This window comes from Triticum urartu, chromosome 2A, assembly GCF_056163025.1.
Source record: "Triticum urartu cultivar PI428250 chromosome 2A, HENAU_Tu73, whole genome shotgun sequence".
Lineage (NCBI taxonomy): Eukaryota > Viridiplantae > Streptophyta > Magnoliopsida > Poales > Poaceae > Triticum > Triticum urartu.
In genome coordinates this window covers 671,965,152-671,985,931 of record NC_141874.1, presented here as the reverse complement: position 1 = coordinate 671,985,931, position 20,780 = coordinate 671,965,152, and the positions used below count along the sequence as shown (strand labels likewise).

The 20,780-nt window shown below is 44.2% G+C and overlaps 1 protein-coding gene and 1 pseudogene across 2 annotated transcripts; both read right to left on the bottom strand.

The window, feature by feature from the left end:
• Window positions 1-204: 204 nt before the first annotated feature.
• On the bottom strand, window positions 205-7,122 carry LOC125537712 (nodulin homeobox-like; annotated as a pseudogene). The gene is made up of 16 exons (XR_015617324.1): window positions 6,844-7,122; window positions 6,170-6,295; window positions 5,941-6,096; window positions 5,598-5,681; window positions 5,372-5,497; window positions 4,218-4,433; window positions 3,603-3,749; window positions 3,464-3,535; window positions 3,249-3,355; window positions 2,855-3,210; window positions 2,648-2,764; window positions 2,482-2,554; window positions 2,265-2,325; window positions 1,869-1,941; window positions 1,285-1,790; window positions 205-1,119 (listed from the first exon to the last, which is right to left on the bottom strand). The product of XR_015617324.1 is annotated as a nodulin homeobox-like (transcript).
• Window positions 7,123-19,847: 12,725 nt separating this feature from the next.
• On the bottom strand, window positions 19,848-20,780 carry LOC147986605 (uncharacterized). The gene has a single exon (XM_087540098.1). The coding sequence runs from the start codon at window positions 20,686-20,688 to the stop codon at window positions 20,107-20,109; it is 582 nt and encodes a 193-aa protein (XP_087396224.1). The 5' UTR covers window positions 20,689-20,780; the 3' UTR covers window positions 19,848-20,106.

The following is a 20,780-nucleotide window of genomic DNA, read 5'->3' as shown; positions in this document are numbered from 1 at the left end:
AGACCACCAAGATTAGATGGTAGCATCATTAGCTTCAATATATTAGCAGAAAATATCAGCACCACTTGGTGCTCTAATTTAAATGAGACTGAGCATCTTGATGGATACATGACCAGCACCTTGAGGTTTTCGCTAGAACCGCATTTCCTGTGATCATGTATATGGATAAATGCACCTGCTTCCAATCCTTCCCCGACCTAAAAGTTTGAACCCAAACGCCTCAAGTGCATGTTTCTTATCAACATTCTCAGTTATCAGAAACCAAAGATACATTTGTTTGTGTGTCACATGGCAACATACCAGCGTTGCGATGCGACGGATATAGCACAACTAGTAAACCCTAACAAGAGGATGCAACATAAGGAAGGAAAGGATACACAGATGACAGGGAGGGAGGCTGGCTTTCTCCAAACACTAGTTACAATAAGGCTGGCTTCACATCCTAGATTGACAGCGAAGCTTCTCTCATCTCTACTCGCTGTTTGTACCTTCTCGACGCCCGCCCGCCCAGACAGGGACCGAGGGCAGCTTCTTTCTACATTCCCGACACCACAAAAGGGAACCAACCACCCTACGTTGCCACTGTAGCAAGCCTGACGACATCCCAGGCCACCCTCATCACGCCGCCGTGCCTCGACTCCGCCTCCTGGAAAGTCTTCCCGGATGCCTCAGAAGGGTGTCGGAGCTCCCTCCACTTCTCAACCTTGAGCTCAGCGACGTCGATGATGCAGATGTGGCTCTCCGCCAGGCTCTTTCCCTGTGCCCTGCCCTCAACCTGGAAGATCTCACCCTTCGTTGTCCATCAGCAGAACGGGGCGGCCAGGTTCGAATGACCTTGACCTTGTGAACGGGCGGGGCGGCTCGTCATCATGTCTTGTGTGGTTGGCTCGCTGGAGTCTGGGGTAACGAGCCTGCTGCTGCCCTTGGAGTTGGATAAGCCTAGAGCATTCAGCACTCTTGAAGGCGGCAAATAGCTCTCCTCACCACCACTCTCTGAGGAGTCGCCCAACTGAGAAGTAGCTGGTGTAGATGACTTGTCGGCACTCGGCACCCTCGCCATCGTATGGCACTCCTCTTTCTTTCGCGATACGAGCAAGCTTGGCTTTTCTGTTCTTCAGCCTAGATAGAATTTAAAATAAAAGCCTATTATTACAAACAGATACAGAATGCAGGCACAAAAGAAAATCTGTATGATACAGGAATAACGAAATTTGAAGGACTAAGAGCTGGTTATATTATGCAACAGTACATTCCTAGGAAAGAAGACGGATAATTTCACCTTACCAATTCTTTAGTTGCGATGATGTGATCTCCGCACCCTGAAAAGCAAGGACGCATTTTCATTAATTAATCAGACAAAGCCCACTCAGCTTCTCTGCCCATGTCTGAAGGGAAGCGGCATTCTTATGCATCTCGGGCTCATCAACCAGAGCATTCTCAATTTCATTTACCTGCCCGTCATTCATGATGGTTTGCTTCTTTCCTCTCCTCCTACTACTAGCAGGGTGCCTCTCATCCTCGTCCCGGAGACCACTTTCCTTGCTAGGTTCTGGTGTTTTGAAATGGTCTACACTTCTGCAGCGTGGGACCTCCATGCTGGTAGCAGTACTGGGACCCGGATAGCCCGCGCTAGTCGTCCTCGCAACGCCAAGATGGATTAGGTTCTGACCGACTGAATTTTGCAGGACCCCACCATTTGTAGTGGCACGGTTTCTTGGAGTCTCATCCCTAGCATTTCCATCTTGTTTCATGGGGGGCGTCGCCATAGACTCTTCGATGTTTTGCACATCCTGCTAGCATCAATTTTGGATTGGGATCAAATACATTACCAAGTCAATGGCTAATATTAATGTAATCGATAATGTTACCTTAGGAGGGCCATCCATATTGGGATCTGGAACACTAGCCCTTCATTTCTGATGTGACGTCACTTTTTGCCACCTAAAACATCACATAATGAAATCATCTAACATAAGAAAATGAGGTACTGGCAAAAACTTTTGAGTAGACTGCTAAGAAGTATGAAGCTGGCACCCAATGCATGGTTCCAGGCTATTTTCTATTTTACACATTGAGCACACCCATCACACCAGCCATACAAAAGAAACAATGAATTTGCCTGACGACATTATACACTTTAAAACTATACTTGCAGAAATGTAATTTACTAATTTTACAGATTATCCCTTGAGAACCAGAGAACAGAGAGCCTAAACATAATGCTTTGGTATGATGTTTGAGACCAATGAGTAAAGCAAACAAACCTGCGATATTCTCTGTCCAACTTGCGATTTACACCAACGTTGCAACTTATAAGCAAAATCACTGCAGAGAGGAAAGGTAAAGCTTAGAGAAGCATCAACAAAGAAGTTGCCAGGTGAGGGCAACAAATTTAAACCAATCAGGCATACAACAAGAAAAGTATAAAGAATATTGTTTCTATGTGGCACACCAAGGACCACTCAAAATGACATTACCCACCTTAATAGTTGCACATCTTCCTCATTTAACAAGTTACCAGGGATTAATGATTTAGCATAATGGGACAAAGATCCTGCAAAACCAGCAAAAGGAGACGTTAGATATGCAATGCGATGAATTAACATAATCACAACAAATTATAAAACAAAAATACAAGTGATTGTACCCAAGTTTGTACAAACTATAGTGATCTCATCAGCTGCTGGATGGTCCAATGATGGCTTGGGACTCTCTGATAACAAGTATTTCTGGAATTTCTGAAGAAAGAGGTCTCTTTCTTGCTCTGTTAACATGCATGACAACGGAACTTGCGTTTAACAAGGTCACACAAAAAATCATACGGCATCTCATAGCAACTAAGAGAAGTTCTGACCTTCGCATATGTTTGGAACAAAGACGTGCAAATTTGCTATTATTTTCACCACACAGGATGTTCTTGTCTGCATATTGTATTGAAGGCATGCTGATAGAGCGAAAATTGCATGAATAGTTAACTTTAGCTTCAGTCAGCATATTTGAAGCAGCTAACAGTGCCAGTCAGCTGCACCAAATGGATCATAATCCAGATTAGCATCATCTTCTATCACTGGCAGATCGACAGAGCACCAACTCGAGACAAACTCATCATGAGGAGTCGCCAAAATTTGTGTCAGAAAGGGAATCTACAGAAAAGATGAACAGAATTGAATTAGTAACAGTTTTGCAGTTGCAAAAAGACTATATATAACTCTAGGTAGGTGTTAAAAGCAGTCGGTTTCAAAGCTTACAGTATTAGTTATGAAGGAAGGTTAGAACCCACGGGGTAACTCTTATCATGGGAACCGGCAGCAGGTTTTTGTTTTCTTCCAAATGCGATCTTCAGCAAATCAAGAACCTGCAGTAATCATTGTGATAAATTTGATAGGACCCAAATGATATTTTCAGATGCTGCAGAAAAGGAGTAATTTCAACCCCAGCTGTGGTCAGACCTAGGAGAACTAACCTCCAGCCCTAGTTGCATGCTCTTTGGTAAAGTGGCGACTTCATCGAGGTAAGAAATACTTTCAGATTCACGCTAGTTATGAACTCAACACTGGCAGTAGACAGTAGCAGTACTTGGATTAAACAAAGTAATTCAAGACTCATGACAAACTTACGATAGAAAGGATTTTAGCCTTCTGTCTGGAAATGGAAGAAGCGATATCAGTTGATCCTTTCAGCCATTCTGGAACACCTAACTTCAATATTGTGAACGAGAGTGACAGTATACCTCCATTTCTACAGAGCTCCTGCATTTAGTAACTTCTTAAGTCAATATCCTCCGAGGGCATACACGATGTAATGATATACAGAAACAGTAACATATTTGAGTACATACTCACTTCTTTTAGTAGAAAAGAAAGGAAGATGTATGTGTCACTAAATTAAAGTATTATTCCGCACACTAGATTAGTCTAGGTTAATCAGTTAATCTATTTTCTGGAAATCTTATGCAAGGGGGTAACGAGATGGAATTGAACTAAAACTGGAGAACAAGTAATGAGTTTTTTTTAGGGAGAGAACAATTATGAGTTAGTGTGATATAATTCTATTTGCATCACTGATCAGTATGCCGAAACAAGTATATCTATATAAATCATAAAGAAGAAAAGGAGCTCACATTCAGCAGTTGTTCCCTTAACAGTGGAACTAAAAATGCAAGGAAATGTATTTCAAAAAAAATACAAGGAAATGAGACGCATAGGGATATACGGGACCTTGTTTTTTAAAATACGATCTCAGAATAACTTCTGCTGGCACAGTGACAAAAGAAATTGCAATGATGCTTCGCACTGCTGGCATATGAAGTAAGTGAATTGTGAGTCAAAAGGGCCAACAGGAAAGGCTTTGGTGCCCAATGTTGATAGCCTGACACTCAATAACCTCATATCTTCGTGCAGACTATCAAAGGCTACATCCAAAAAGATATCAACCTGACCACAAAACAGCAAATATTAACAGAGATGAGCAGATTGAATACAAAGTACCTAACAGGCAGATCTATGTCTTGCTGGTATAACATTCATATCAAAGGATGCCATAGTGATCCAGGGAGTACACAAAGAAAGAACTAGGAGAAGGTCAGGTGTTTGCTTTTTTTCTACCGAAATATCTTTCTACTGAGATGTATAAACGAAACAGGAATCAATAACTAAACAGTAGTCAGCAAAAACTTATCAGCAACTAAGGTTCAGATAACCCAGTAGAATAGCTAAAGGTTTAAATACTAAACATAATCTCTTAGTATTATATAATAAAATGATGCCTGCGGATAACAGCCTGTAATAATATAGCGCAGAAGTTGGCACATTTTAGGAATACTACTAATTTTAGCTCAGATTGGAATCACAAAACCAGCGATAAATGAATTTCAGCCTGTAATCTACACTTGTTACTAATCTGGTTGAACCACAAAACACCACAAGTATAAATGAATTTGATTGGAATCTCTAAGAAAAGAGTTGACACTCCGCAATATGTTACAAATTCTATTCAGGATGAGGACAAAACCAGCGATAAACATGTCATTATCATTTATGAAACAACATGCAGCGCAACAAGATTATTACAGAAAAGTTGACCGTGATGATGAAAAACAACAAAATCTGGGAGTTCAGAAATCAAAAGCAATGCAAAATAGGGGCAAGGTTAAAAAATACTCTCTCCGCCCCATAATATAAGACATTTTTTTGACACTATCATAGTGTAAAAAATGATCTTATATTATGGGATGGAGGGAGTAGAATTTAAACATTAACATGTTATAAATTCTGGAAGCTAGTTATATGCTTTTATATTTCACTGTTTATTCAGAATCAAGCCATGGAACGAAATAATCACTAAATTACCATATGGGTTACCTACTACTTACCTTTGGATGTGCAAGAAGAATATGAACAAGTTCATGCCACAGAGATGAGAAGTAATTTGTCATCAGATGAAGATTTCCTGCTACAAGTGATGAATGTATGAAGGGAGAAGCGCCGAGATGATCTTCCTAATTCAGAACAATAGCTGTTACCAGAAATTAGTAATGAAATGGTAACAGTTAAGTAAAAGCATGCCGCCCTCAATAAATAATTTGGTGGTTGCCGAACCTTCTTCCAGTGGGACAGAACGGACAGCAGATAGAATATCAGGTCCATAACTTGTTCAGATAAGTTGACATCATCCAGAAGAACCTGCACGAAGATAAACAAGGATTGTGACTCAATGCTCATCTTTTACTCATTTAGCATTTAATCATACAGTAAAACCAAAATTACTGAACGAATTAAGCTTTATCGGAGACAAGACACAAAGACCATATGATGTGATTCATGGGTCAACTATGACATGGAGAAAGAGAGAAGTCGCGGAACATCAAGATTCAAATGAACAGGGTAAGAAATTCATATATGATGAAACGGACGAGCCAGTGTTAAATAACGAGAAGTTCACCTGCTCCAGCTTTGTGTGGCGAGTTGCTAGCTCAGACAAGCAATGCAAAAAGCGCACGCCACGGAGCACATATGTCAAATCTGTGCCTCTTGCGATATCCAAACTTAGAGCAAGAAGATGGAGAGGAAGCGATGAGACAAGCTTCTCCATGTCCACCTGCAGAGAAGACGCGTGAGCGAAAGGGTGGCTGAAACAGGTGTGAACATTTTACCTCCTAATAAGCAAGCACCTGCTCTGGACCTCCGTTTTGCGCCTTGGACTGCAAGACGAAGCTGTCGGACTCCTTGAGCATCTCACTAAGTTCCCTGGTGGTCAGCCCACTAAGGTCTTGGACAGCTGAAATCATGTCAATCATCTGCACCCAACAATGGAAACGTAAGTGGTTTTTTCTGAAGCTCAAACCAGGTGCACGAAACTTGTCAAGTGGCTAACCATGATGTTTCATAGAATATAGGCAGGGTCAATCATATATATATATATATATATATATATATATATATATATATATATATATATATATATATATATATATATATCTGTGTGTGTGTGTGTGTGTGTGTGTGTCTTCCAAAGCATAAAGCTGCATCACTCAGAGCATGTGCGGCATCATTTGTACAACAAGGAATGCAGCATGGCATTCACAAATTGACTAGTGAATCTGAATGCTAAATAAACGAGCATTACCGCATCACAAACTAAGACATGTCGGAAAATTTGGCCAAAGTCAGTCAGTCAGTCGCTCACTCACCAGGTAACTAACTAACTAACTTGCTTGGAGCTTAAGCTTATTGTACTCTTTGTTAGCTACAGTAGTAATAATGAAAATATAGCGAAAGTCGGCGGCGGCTGAGGAATCCATACATACATACATAGATAGAGTGATGAGAAGGACGAAATGCGCACCTTGTCTGTCCCGATCTAGGTGAAGCTCAGCTTGTCCCGAAGCTGGAGGCCGGCGGAGGCGGCGAGAGCGGGGCCTGGGCGGCGGATCTGGCAGCGTGGGAGCTCGGTGGGGGTGGGCCGCGGCGGCGGAGGTGGTCGGGGACGGGGACAGCGGAGGGCGAAACCCTAGGGGAGGCGAGGGGAGGGGAGCCGCTCGCTCGCTCGTCGCAGGGAGAGGGAGAGAGATGAGAGGAGAGTGGCAGGCGGAGGTAATTTCTCTTTCTCCCAAGTCGGATATTGGATCTGCAACCAACCAACCAACCGGAGGCCCAATATCCATCCCTCCCTCCCTCTCTCTAAATTTTTATAAATGAAGTTTTACACAGGGAGAAATTAAGATACCAAGATCGAAGTTCGCGATCCTGACCTTGACATCAGTGTTGAGACCAGTGCTCGGGTGCCACTCCTTTGGCAGGTCACCATCCACCCATATCTGAATCTCCTCAGCCGGTGGCTCCTCCCCTCTTACGACGTCGAAGAGTTCGACGACATAGGAGAAGTGGCGATAAACACCGAACCAGAGCCTGAGCTCCGGGGCGTAGTCCGCCTTTGTCGTGGAACGGCATGAGCTAGTCGTTGGTCTTTCTCCACTCGCGAGTCATGGTGTGGAAAGTAGGTGCCGATGTCCTCGGCATAACCGATGGTGTCGCTGCTAATGACGACGTAGGGGCTGACGGAGGTGTGCTTGTTGTGGATGATGAAAGGTGGCAGCGGGAGGACGTCGCAGTGCCGGGCAGGGAGACTGCCAACGGCGTGTTCTTTTGCTCGTGTAGGCTCGACATGGTGAGCACGAAGTCAGTATCGGTGTCGAAGCGGAAGATGTAGTTGGCGTGGTCGGCGACGATGACCTTATTCTCCAATGTTGTCATGAAGAAAGTCACAGAGCGAATGAACGTCCAGAAGGACTGGCGGCCTCACAGTCACCAGGGTTGTCGGCGGCTTGATCTTGGGTGCCGCCATCTCTAAGTCAGCCTTGCAGATTCTCCTTGTGTTGGGCGTCGACGCCTTGGCGGGCGTGAGCGTCGGCACCACCTTGGTGTGCGTGGCCGCTTCTTCAGGTGTCTGGTAGAACAAGTCGACCTTAGAGAGGTCCAAGCGTCGAAGCGAATACAAGTTATTGCGCCCGTTGAACACCCTCAGGTTCAAGAAACCGCCCGCGCGACGACGTTGTCGCTTATCAAAGTCGAGTGGCACGGATGATCTACTGGCGGCGGTGAACCTGGAATAGCAGAACAGCGACGGAACGACAGGAGAGTTGGATGGGAGGTGGCCTAGAGCACGTGCAAGTCATGGCGCATTTGTACAGATCATCGTCGATGGGACCTCCTACTCGGCGACCCGCGTGTCGGAAACCGGCCGCGTGCATCCCCTCGCTCCCCAACACGCCCTTCAGGGCGGGCCCATGTGTGGGCCGGAACACCCCCTGATTTTTTCCCTTTTGTTTTGTCAACAATTCAGGATATAAAACAGTTCTAGACTTCAGAAAAGTATTGAATTTTGAAAAATGAATGAATTCAAAAAATGCTCGAGAACTCGAAAATGTTCACGAATTTGTGCAAAAATGTTCATGAATTTAAAAATAGTTAATGAATTTAAAAAATGTTAATGATTTCGAAAATGTTCACCATTTCAAGAAATGTTCACGAATTCAAAAAATGTACAAGATTTAAGAGAATGTTCACGAACTCATAAAAAATATTCACGAATTTAAAAAATGTTCATGATTTTGAAAAATTGTTAATGAATTCAAAAATGTTCACGATCTCAAAAAAAAAGTTCACCAATTCGGTAAATGTTCACAATTTAAGATAATTATCACAAATTTATAAAAAATTATGAATTGGAAAAATGTTCAAGATTTAAAAAAATCGTGAATTTAAAAAATGATCATGATTCCAAAAAATCTTCATGATTTCAAAAAAAATCATGACCTAAGACAATATTCGCAAATTTGTAAAACAATGTTCTAGATTTGAAAAAAAACTGTTCATGAATTTTAAAAATGAACATTCATGGTTTCAAAAAATAGGGTTTTTAAAAATGTTCACAAACTAAAATACTTTCGCAAATTGAAATATAAAACGAAAAAAATGAGAAATAAGTAAAAAAATAAAACCGATGAAGAAACATAAACGAAAGACGAAAAAAGAAAAAGAAAGAAAAATATAAGGAAAACCAGAAAAATCCACATGGAATGAAACCCGAAAATGGGCCGGCCCATACATAAACCAGCACGTAGGGGGGGGGTGTGGGTTACGCGTGCGGTCGAGTCGATGGCCCGTGCGCCAAATAGTATTCCCTGTCATCGATCTGCGGAGGATCGCGGCCTTTGATTGCTTCAGTCAGACTGCGTCGGAGGACGGTTGTGTGTGCCATCTTCATGCATGGGCCTAACAAATAGGGCTTCCTTCTTGTTCCTTTATGTATAAGTGCGCTTCTTAGTTAGCTCTTTAGGCACCCGTTAGCATACATTTAGCAAATGGGAACACACAGCCCTCCGCGTTGGGCCGGTCTAGATTCCCTTTGTTTATCTATTTTTAAAATGCAAAAAAAAGCGCCCTAGGAGGGAATCAAACCACCGATTTCCTGCATTGAGGGACACACTAACCACCACATCACACAACAGGATCTGATAAGTTACTCCTTTTTTATCGTTTCTTCTTCTTCTTCTTCTTCTTCTTTCCCTTTTTCATTTTTTCTTTCCTTTTTTTCATTTTCTGTTTTTTCAAAATTTTCCTTCTTCCTTACTCGATGGGGAAAAAATAAATTCATGAACTTTTTTCATTTTACGATGAACTTTTTGGAAAATTGAAGATTTGTTTTCAAATTTTGATGAAAATTTTCATTTTTTGATGAACTTATTCAAATTTTATGATTTCTTTTTGAAAACTGATGAACGTTTTTCAAATTTGATAAATGTTTATTCAAATTCGATGAACTTTTTTCCAATTTGATGAATTTTTTAAAGTTTGTGAACTTCTTTCAAATCCATGATCATTTTTGAATTCATGAATTTTTTCAATTTTTATGCAAAAAAATTGGATTTTTTGTTTTTCTATTTTTTTAGTCAATAGTTGACCAGTCAACGATTGAAATCACAGTAGATCTGAGTTGAGAGTTTTTGTACCTATTACTTTTAAGTGTTGCACACTCTATAGATGAATAGTGTAGGCTTGAATGTCAAAGAGTAGTTTTTTTCACCAAGTCAAAGTTTTCAGCAACCAAGAGTAATTGTAGTCCGCGAAGCAAGTTTGTTGAAGGTTTGGACATTGCCAGTAATGATCTATCCTAGCTGAATTCAACTGAAGTCTTATCAACATCACGTTGAAGAAGATTAGAACGAAGAGAGTTTATCTTTTGGGTTGAATCCCAAGTCCCTTCAACCAGACGTAGCTCTTTGGCAGAAGAGTGAATTGGTCTATCAAATAATCAATATCGTCTTCGAGCACCATTAGTTATTTCGACTCTATTGCAGTTCTTTCAGTAGTTTATCTTCTGTACTATGTGTTTCGATAGATAATTGTGATCATATATCTTCCTTTGTTTATTATGTGTAGCATGGCTACGCTGTTCAGTGCATTTCAATTTGCCAAGCTTAAGATAGTTTGTCTGTATGCTCGTCTCTTGATTATCTTGTGCTACTTTGTTATTCAGCTGAGTTATGCTCTGATGAACATTTCTCAGTAGGGTGTATTTAGTATCGTGATCTGTTTCGTCATATTGTCCTCCATGGTGTTTGTGTTGCTTCCTTTCTGTGTGACCATTGCTGTCGCAAGAGTTCTCTACCACTACACTAGGAAGATTATCATCGCTTTCATCGATAGTTTTGCTTAGTCGTACTGGTTTAGCCTGCTTGTCTTCATGCGCTTGTGTTGTTCCTATTGTAGTATTACTTCTGTTGTTTTGTCTCGAGAGGTTTGAAGTTTTGAAAATAATCCCATTGACCCCCCACCCCCTCCCCGCCTCTAGTTGGTATACTCTCGATCCTACACAATGTTTGTCTAGAGTCAAAGGGTACAAAAATTGTTCAAGTTTATATGAAAACTATCAACAAACACAATACCGAATTAGTTATCATTAAATACGTCATAGAATGTACTTTCAAAAATATATCAAATTAGCATTGTAATTTTTGGTAGTTTTTCTGCAAACATGGTCTATATTTGTTATATGCCCTCGGTTAGCAGCCTTCACCGAGTGCTTGAAGGATGCACACACTCGTCATATAATCATTTCCCGGTAGTAATTTATTGGAGAGAAAAAAAATATTGCCCATCATGGCAATATTGGAGCTGAGTTTGTCAGCTCTCTCAATTCATTTTCACCCGCAAAAATAAATAAATCATTTCACCGGTCACAACACAAGTACACAAAAGAGGACATACGGTTTTGCTTTTCTCCTTTCTATTATCTTCTTCTGAGCCAAAAAAAAAAACATGCTTGTAACCTCCCTAGCCATGCAACAAGAGAAAACAGGCGTGCCACTCGTGCACTAAGAAATTCTGCCAAGATGCAAACACATCAAATTCTGCTAGCAGCAACAAAATGAATGTTCTTTTCACAAAAACAAACAAACAAATTGGATGTACAAAAAAAAAGCAACAACAAAATGAGATGAATACATGCATGTGAAAACATGAATGAAGGACTCTGAAATGAAGCACTCCCTCTGGTACATTTGTCAACCTCTACAATACCATATATACATACTATGAAACTTTATTTCATAATGAATCTAACACTATTGATCTGACATGGTAAATATTGATGCTTTTTTCTATAAGTTTGGTCAAAATAAAGATATTTTGACTTCGGACAAAACTTATACGAGGACGAGATGCATGCATGCATTTTCAAGCGGCCAGAATCTTGACGATGCATACTTTACGACAGTCTTCACTTGTGCTCTTCTGTTCGCAACAGCCCTTGAAGCAATCCAAGTTTTGTTGTATGGCATTCTTGTGGGCGGGGTTGGCCTTGATGTAGCAGAACCTCGACGCCGTGCTTGCATGCCGCGCCGAGGTCGCCGATGCAGTGCTCGCCGGCGAACTCTCCGACCGTCTTGTTGCCGGGGCAGGCCCCATGCTCGTCGACGGCCGCGCGGAGGGCGGCATGCCCCCACGGCCATGCCGTAGAAGCGAAATCAAAGTTGTCTCCATCAACCTTGGCGAGCTCGTCGAACATGCCCTTTATGGCCTTGACGCTGTCGGCATCATCGCGAGAGGTCGTCTCAACCATGGCGGTGCATGCGGGGTCCTTGCCGCAGAGCTTGGAGTACTCGCCGACGCAGGCAGACTGGTCAGCCCCCCTAGGGCATATGGACCGCCGGTGGTGATTTCTAGGGAGCTCCTATGGTACAGGCAACTGGCGCCCACTGTCGCTATCTGGTGGGCCGGCCCAGGAACATGCAGAGAAAAAACTCCTAAAAAACCTGCTCCAACAGAATTCGATCTCGCACCGTTTAGTTACGACGCAGCGTGCCTAACCAGTACATCTACTACAACCTAGTGATTCATTACAGCGCGAGAAATTTAACAACAACACTAACCGCACTATTTCTGGTACGACATTTTTTTTTGGAAAAGAAAAAGATCGCGAATTGGAAAAAATTTCATGTATTCAAAAACTTTCACCAAATTTTAAAAAAGATCACCGTGTATTACATAAAATTTCATTGTATAAAGAAAAATGTTCATTGTATATTATGAAAATTGTTCACCTTTGCATATAAAAATGTTCGTAGTGTATCATAAAAATGTTCATCGTATATTATGTAATTTTTCAACGGTTTTACTAAATGTTGAATGCATATTCAAAAATTGTTCGACACATGTATTCATATTGTTTCAAAAATGTTCATCGTGTATTATTTAAAAATGTTCATCAATTTTGAAAGAAAGTTCATCGATATGAAATAAAGTTACCAAATTGAAAAATAAATCCCGCGCTTAGCAGAAAAGAAAAAGAAAAGAAAAACAGAAAAAAGCTCTTTCCACGAAAACAGGAAATAGAAAAATGTTAAAAGCCTGTCAGTTAACACGAATTGGTAGGTTAGCCGAGTGGTTTGGCAAGCTGCGGACACGACCACATTGGAGCTAGCCGAGGGGACCTTGCAAGCGGCTCCAGCAGACGCGGAGCGTGCGCGGGGCGGCGGCTGTGAAGACGGCGGCAAAAGAGTGAGAAGACGGGAGGATGGCGGGCGAGGCGATCGACGTCTTTGCTACTGCGAAGACGACGGGAGGGTCGCGGGGACGAGGGGCCGCGGGAGGGAGGAATAGAAGATGATGAGGGAGTTGGAGACAAGTGCGTGGGAGGCGGCGCCGGACTTTGAGCGTGCCCAGGCATGGAGCGCCTCGCCGTCGTGGGTGCGGGCACCGGCACGTACTCATGAGGCAGAGTGGCGGCGGCGGTGGAGAGCACCCGTTTGTGCCTCCTGGCGGCGATGGTGACGCATGAGCTCGATGGAAGCCTGGATCTGTCCGTCCCGGTGGCGAGCACAACTCCTCCCCCGCGCAACCCTGATCATGCAGCGGGCGGTGAGCTGAGGCGCGGGTGGTGAGCCATGCGGTTGGGGACGACGTGACCCATCCTTCTGGCAGCTAGTACGGCCGGATCGATCCGCTGCCTCCCGCGTCGAGGAAGAGCACAGAGATCAAAACCGCCGCCGCCTCCTCCACCTTCTTCTCCTCCCACCCACTCCTCCCTCGAGACGACGGCGTTGGTGTGACTGCGTATGAGAGCCGAGCCAGTTCCACTCCTGCTGGCGACGCTCGTGCGGCCCGTTCCTTGGCCGGAGGCGGAGGCGGAATTGGTCGATGTCGCCTTCATCTCCAGCACCAGATCTTGCGACGAAAACCGTGTCTCGTCTCGACGGCCGGCGACGGCAAGGGTGAGAGGAAGCGGTTCTTCCTGGCTCCTCTACATCTCAGGGCCGTCGCGCTCCTCATCTCCACGTCCCTCTGCGCTGACGAGCACGGGCAGGGCTTCCCACCATGGTTCCCTCCACGCCGACGGTGAGTGTGGTGCATGCTCCTCACTACGCTGGCACAAGATGCTGCTCAGATCCGTCATGTTGGAAACCTGATGCAGACGAGTTTTTCCTTACCAAGATGCTGCTCAGATCCGTCACCCCTCCTCTCCCCTGTCCCTCCTCCTGTCTCCTAGAGGGCAGATCCCTTTGGATGCTGTCAATTTTGTATGTTGAGATGAGGTTGTTAGATTTGTTTGGTCTGATGTGAGTTTCCCCTCAACTTTTTTGGGTGGATTTTTGGTTCCTGCTACCATGGAGAACGAGCGTCGATACCCTCTGAAATTTTGCCTGTTCGTGAGCTACCTCTGGCCACATTGTTTTTGAGCAAATATTCATCATATAACATTTTTATATGTTTCTCTGTTGGTTTTGCCACAGCAAAGTAAGAAGGGAGTAGAAGGCCTGCCAAAGGAGAATGAGAATGAAGCTATGCTGCTTGAAAAAAGAAAGAATCTGCAGTCCTAACAAAGAACCTGAAACAACAATCTGGCATCGCAGCTTGTTCACTAAATTTTCAGCTTCACACATATAATCTGACTTTCAAACACTATTAATTAGAAACAATAGGATTGCAGACACCGAGTCATCATATTGGTTAACACAAGTGAGAGATGAACACAAGTGAACTTTAATTTGCCTTAGTTATGTCAGCTCCATTTTCAAAAACCATGCTTTTATGGATTGATGGTAGGACTTGGGTACATCTACTGGCAGGCATACAACTTCACAATCACTTTGACTTAATACAGATTACTAATTAACTTGCTAAATGCAGAGAAACTAAACATTCATTATGTTCTCGGCCCCTTATGCGGCAGACACACTACCATTATCAGATCAAATATAGATGACCATATTACAACCAAAGCACCCGATTACATACCATGAGTCTATAGCCTCACTTCTGCTGTAGGCAAGTGTTTAAAATACAAGGTACACCTACTAGTTTTTGTTAATATTTGTACAAACTTTGCACACTATATTAGGATGAGAAGTAAGATAAGCTTGCTACTATCAAGATGATAAAAAATGGACGTGTTGCTGATGTCCAGGACATGTTCGTACTGTAGTAGAGATTACTCTAGAGATGTTACTTGTTTCTCTATATTTCAGAACATATGCCGCTTTTGTATGTTATATGTGATTGTTGTAACATCTTTCTTAAGTTCTGAGTGCAACTGTTGTGTGTAACATCTGCCGATCTATTGCAGGCTTCCTAAAGGTACAAAAGATGATCGAGGTATGGAAGATCTTCAAGTTGCTGAAGATTTGGAAGACCTACAATTAAGTTGGTGGAATGATAGTGTCGTATGTCTTGTTTGTTGAACCTGGAGACTTGCTCTGCTCATTTTGATGGTTGCTAAGCTCATTTTGGCTGTGTGGCACATCTAAAAACATATGTACTTCTCCTTTTGTGGCACTACTTTATTTTGGTTGTGTGACACATCTGTAAACATATATGTACTTCTTTTTTGGCACAACCGGCTTATATATGGTCGTTATATTTATTGGATATACTTTACTGTTTATGATGAGGCCTATATGTTAGTTTGATTGTAGTGCATGTACAAATCGTTGGACATGTCCTGATTACCTAGACGTATATACTGATTGGATGTTGCATTAGGAATGCCTAGAACCAATTGGTGGTGAAATCAAGGTGCTGGCATAATAATTGCCGGGTAAACATGCTTGTGTAGGCAATTGAACTGCCGGCAACTCTAGTTTCATGTGCTTGACTAATCTGCCGGGAGAAAATAGACCGCTGGCAAATACGTGAGCCAGGGCAGATAAACTGCTGGGAGAAGTCTATCTGCCGGGACAAGTAATCCCCGGCAGCCGTTCTCGTGGCAGTTCTATCTGCCGCGAGAAACACTGTCTCGGCAGTTTATTTGCCCTTTAAAGTGGCTTCTCCCGGCAGTTTACCTGTCCTCGCATCAGTGTTGTGGTGTAGTGGATGCGGCCAGCACCACCACCACCACCACGAGGGTGACGGCGACGACAACACTAGCCTCCTTGCGCTCACCGGCCATCGATCTATATTGTTGTCGATTTCTACCTTCCTAGACTAGATGATGGCTTGGCACTGGTACGGTATTGATCGAGATGTTAGCCAGAGCTGCATGAGCATTTTTAAATTCATGATTTTTTTTATGTGGCTTTTTTTGGGATTTTGGATTTTTCTATTTTTTTAAAGTCAACAGTTGACCGGTCAAACTGTGAAGCGTGACTAGCGACCAACAGCGAGCACCCGTGTTGGGCCAGCCCAAGTTCGAGGCTGTGTGAGCACCAGTTAGTTCGATGAACGGGCGCTTGAAGCACCGTATAGGAGCTCCCATGGATAAGTAAAAAACACAGGCAATGTGCTAGCACATCGAAATTAGAGCCCTTTGAAACACAAACCATTTAATCCACAGCGACACGTTATGTTTCTTCACCGGCAGTATTAGAATTAGAGCACGTCGTCCAACAGCTCCCATATCTCTAAAATAAAGCCAGTGCAAATTTTAAATGTTCCTTGCGCAACATAATTAAAAGTGTGACATACACTGGCAGACTCATAGCCTTGGGATTTACCGTGTCGAATGCATTGTAATCACATGGACATCACGACCATCGTCGGCTAGGGTGAGAAATAAAATAAATGACAACATAGTGAGCCACTGTGTTAAAATAAAGTACGCTCATATATCAGGATATTGAGTCATGCTTATTTGGTTAGCTAAATTTTTTTGTCTCCCACTACAACACACGGGCATATTTGCTAGTCTCTAAAATAAAGCCAGTGCAAATTTGGGCCGGTCGGCTACGGGGCATACTATACAGCCTTTTTTGACTGTACAATACAATAGGAGTACAACCTTTCTCTTCGTCTCCAAAAAGTCAAATGCACACAAGAAAATCTAGCGAACTAGTTCAGGCGTGCTCGCCAACCGGAATCCGTGTGCGCTTGCCGGCCGACCGCACTTGTCCTCGGCTTCCCGTGCTTGCTGGTCACCCGTGCCACCATCATGACTGCCACGCGTGTTTGCCGGCCGCTCGTGCCACTACGCTCGCCTTGACTGCCTTCGCTCGCCATAGTTGCAGATCGAACACAGACGGGTTCTACCAGTCATCATGCATGGTTGCAGCATCCTGGCGTCACCGTCTCCGACTCGTCGCCGCCATCGACTTGCACCGCCATGTCCGGCAAAAAATATCTAAAGCAACAAAAACCTCCAGATCAGATCAGTACTCGGTTGAAACAAAAAGATTTACTGTTTCCAGCCAAAATCTAAAACAACAGCAGTACTCGATTGAAGCAAAAGGATTTGCCGGTTTCAACAAAACTTAATGATGGTTCCAGCAAAAACCTCAACATAGAAAATGAATTATCCAGCTCCAGCAAAAATAACGTTGGTTCCAGCAAAACAACCTCACAACAAAAAACACCAGTGCCAATTGTAGCAACAAAGAAAGTCAGTTCCAGCAAAAATAAAGGACGGTTCCAACAAAAAATGCGTCGCGTCACGAGGGCGGGTCCGGTTCTAGGACCAGGGAACACTGGTTCCAGCATCAGGGAACTCTGGTTGCCGCTTCCTAGTCGGCTGGTTCCAGCATCGCTGCCCGAGCAGGCACCGGTCACTGCCGTCGCGTACCATGGTGACCCAGCGGGTGCGCGAGCTTGCAGCCCGGTCATCTTTGGGCACCACTGGTTATTTTTACCCCACTACAGTTCTTTCAGTAGTTTATTTTCTACGCGCTTTGCCCCGATAGATAATTGTGATCATATATCTTCCTCTGCTTATTATGTGTACCATGACTATGTTGCTTGGTGTATTTCAATGTGCCGTGCTTAAGATAGTTTGTCTATATGCTCATCTATTGATTCTCTGGCACTACTTTGTTATTCAACTAAGTTATGCTGTGATGAACATTTCTCGGTAGGGTGTATTTTGTATCGTGATCTGTTTCGTCATATTGTCCTTCCATGCTGTTTGTGTTGTTTCCTTTCTGTGTTACCATTGTTGTCGCGAAAGTTCCCTGCTACTATTCTAGGAAGATTATCATCGCTTTCATCGAAAGTTTTGCTTAGTCGTATTGGTTTAGCCTATTTGTCTTCATGTGCCTGTACTTACTTTGTTTCAGTGTTCCTATTGTAGTATTACTTCCGCTGTTTTGTCCCGAGAGATTGAAATTTTGGAAAGAAATTTTAAATCTTCCATTGACCTCCACCCCAAAATTTTGTTCAAGTTTATATGACACCTATCAACAAACACAATACCAAATTAGTTATTCTTAAATACATCATAGAATGTAGTTTCTAAATTATAGCAAATTAGCATTGTAATTTTTGGTAGTTTTTCTGCAAATATGGTCTATATTTTTTATATGCACTTGGTTTAGGTGGCCTTCACCGAGTGCTCGAAGGGCAATATTGGAGCTGAGTCTCTCAGCCCTCTCAATTCATTTTCACCCGCAAAAATAAATAAACCATTTCACAGGTCACAAGACAAGTACACAAAAGAGGACATACGAGTTTGCTTTTCTCCTTTCTATTAGGGCAGTGATCTGGGCCGGCGCACCGGCCCAACGGTTGGGCCGGTCGAGCCCCACCCGTCAGATCTGGTGCCCTTGCCGTCAGATCCCTTCATCCCACACCTTCTTCTTCAACCTCCCGCACGGGAAAAGGGACATGCCCGCCTCGTGCACGTCGACGCCCCAGCACGCGCTGACCGGCTCGCCTTGCCTCCTCACCGTCGGCCACCCTCGCCGTCGGTCGCCTGCGGTCGCCGCCCTCACCTATGTCGCCTTCGTGTGTTTCCTAACCTCCGTGGATGCAGCAGCGTGCGGCCATGTTGCAGCCCTTGTAGCTCCGGTGCCACCGCTCGCAATTCCAGTGCACGACGGCCGCGCTCCGGTGGCGATGGTTCGCCGGACACAGCACCCCGACAGTTGCAACTTCTCTGATTCTGCAGAGTCTGGTTGTTGCTTTCTCTCTCAAAGGTTGAAGCTTTTTCCTCTATGGTAGAAGCTTTTCTGTAAATGATTGAAACTTTTTTCTTTTTGAGCAGCGTCTGGGTGAAAACTTTTCTCTATCGTTCGGTTGAACCATTTTTCATCAAAGGTTGTAGCATTTTATATAGACGGTTGTAGCTTTCCTCGATAGCATTGAACGCTTACAGCTTTCTGTATATACGGTTGAAGCATTTTTAATCTTGGGTTGAAGCTTTCCTGTCAACGGCTGCAGCACTCGCCAGCCTCCCCAGCTATCGCGCATCTCTGATTGAAGCAAAAAATACCATCGGTTCCAGCAAAAAATCTTTATGGTAGTAGCAAAACCAAAACACAGCTGTAGCAAAAAATGGTCATCCGTCGTCTCGCCGTGATGTCGAGGTTCCAGCAAATTTGCGTCGTGGGGTGCAGTCCTGCCATGGCTGGTTGCAGCTCCGGCGTGGCCGGGTCCGGCGAGGTAGGGAGAGCTCCAATGCACGCGGATCCGCGCGGATCTGGTCGAGGGCGGCCAGATCCGCTGAACGGCGGCGCGCCTAGGAGGCCTGCGACGCGAGGCGATGCGTTGACCATGGCAGCAGGGAGAGAGAAAGAGAGAGATGCGTGAGAGGAAGAAGAGAAAAAGGAGGAGGACTAGTCGTCTCGGGTCCATCGCGCCACGTGGTTGCTCGCGAGTGGGTCGCATCGCGCGCGCGTGGACTTGACCGGCCGAAGCTTCGGCCGGTGCCTCGGCCCCAAACGTTTCCCTTTCTATTATCTTCTTCTGACCCTCCCCAAAGAAAACATGCTTGTAACCTCCCTAAATAGCCCCCATGCAGCAAGAGAAAACAGGCGTGTCCTGATTTTGTGCCACTCGCGCATGCACTAAGGCAAGAAACTCTGCCAACATGCAAACACATCTATAGGAGTAGCTAGCTAGCAAAATGTAACGTGAGGTTAGAGATGATCCAAAAATTATATACCACTCTTTCTTTATGGCTTCTCCAAGAAGAGCAACAACAAAATGAAATTTATTTTCGCAACAAAAAAAACAGACAAAATAAATGTTGAAGAAAAAAAAGCAACAACAAAATGAGATGAAAACACGCGCATGTGAAAACAAACATGCATGAATGAGGCACTCTGAAATGAAGGAAACACCCTGCCTCAAGTACAAGGAAGGAAGGAAGGAAGGAAGGAATGCATGCATGCATTTTCATTTTTCAAGCGGCCGGACACTTTTCATTGTTGTGGAGGATGCAGTCTTCACTTTTCTTCTTCTGCGCTAAACACTCCTTGAAGCATTTCAAGTTTTGCTGTATGGCTTTCTTGTCGGCGGGGGTGGCCTTGATGTAGCAGAATCTCGACGCCGCACCGCCGCATTCGATGTAAGCTTCGTCGCTGCAGCTGGGATCCTTGCATGCCGCGTCGAGGTCCGGGATGCAGTGCTCGCCGGCAAAATCTCCGACCGTCTTGTTGCCGGGGCAGGCCCCATGCTCGTCGACGGCATGGCCGAGGGCCACGTGCCCCCACGACATTGCCGTAGAAGCATAACCATAGTTGTCTCCACCGACCTTGGCCAGCTCGTCAAACATGCCCTTGATGGCCTTGACGCTGTCGGCATCATCGTGGCAGGTCGTCTCGACCATGGTGGTGCACGCGGGGTCCTTGTTGCCGCAGAGCTTGGAGTACTCGCCGACGCAAGCAGACTTGTCATCCCCCTTGACCACCGGCATGGATGATGCGGCCACCACCACCACGAGGGTGACGGCGAGGAACGACCCGCCAGCGCGCGCACCGGCCATCGATCAATCTTGTTGTCGATTTCTACCTTTCTGGACTAGATGGTGGCTTACGGTGTTGATCGAGATGCTAGCTACAGCTGCATTATCTTCTA

Excerpts from the sequence above, each read along its gene's own strand:
- LOC147986605 (XM_087540098.1), bottom strand. The coding sequence starts at position 20,688 with ATGGCCGGTGCGCGCGCTGGCGGGTCGTTCCTCGCCGTCACCCTCGTG.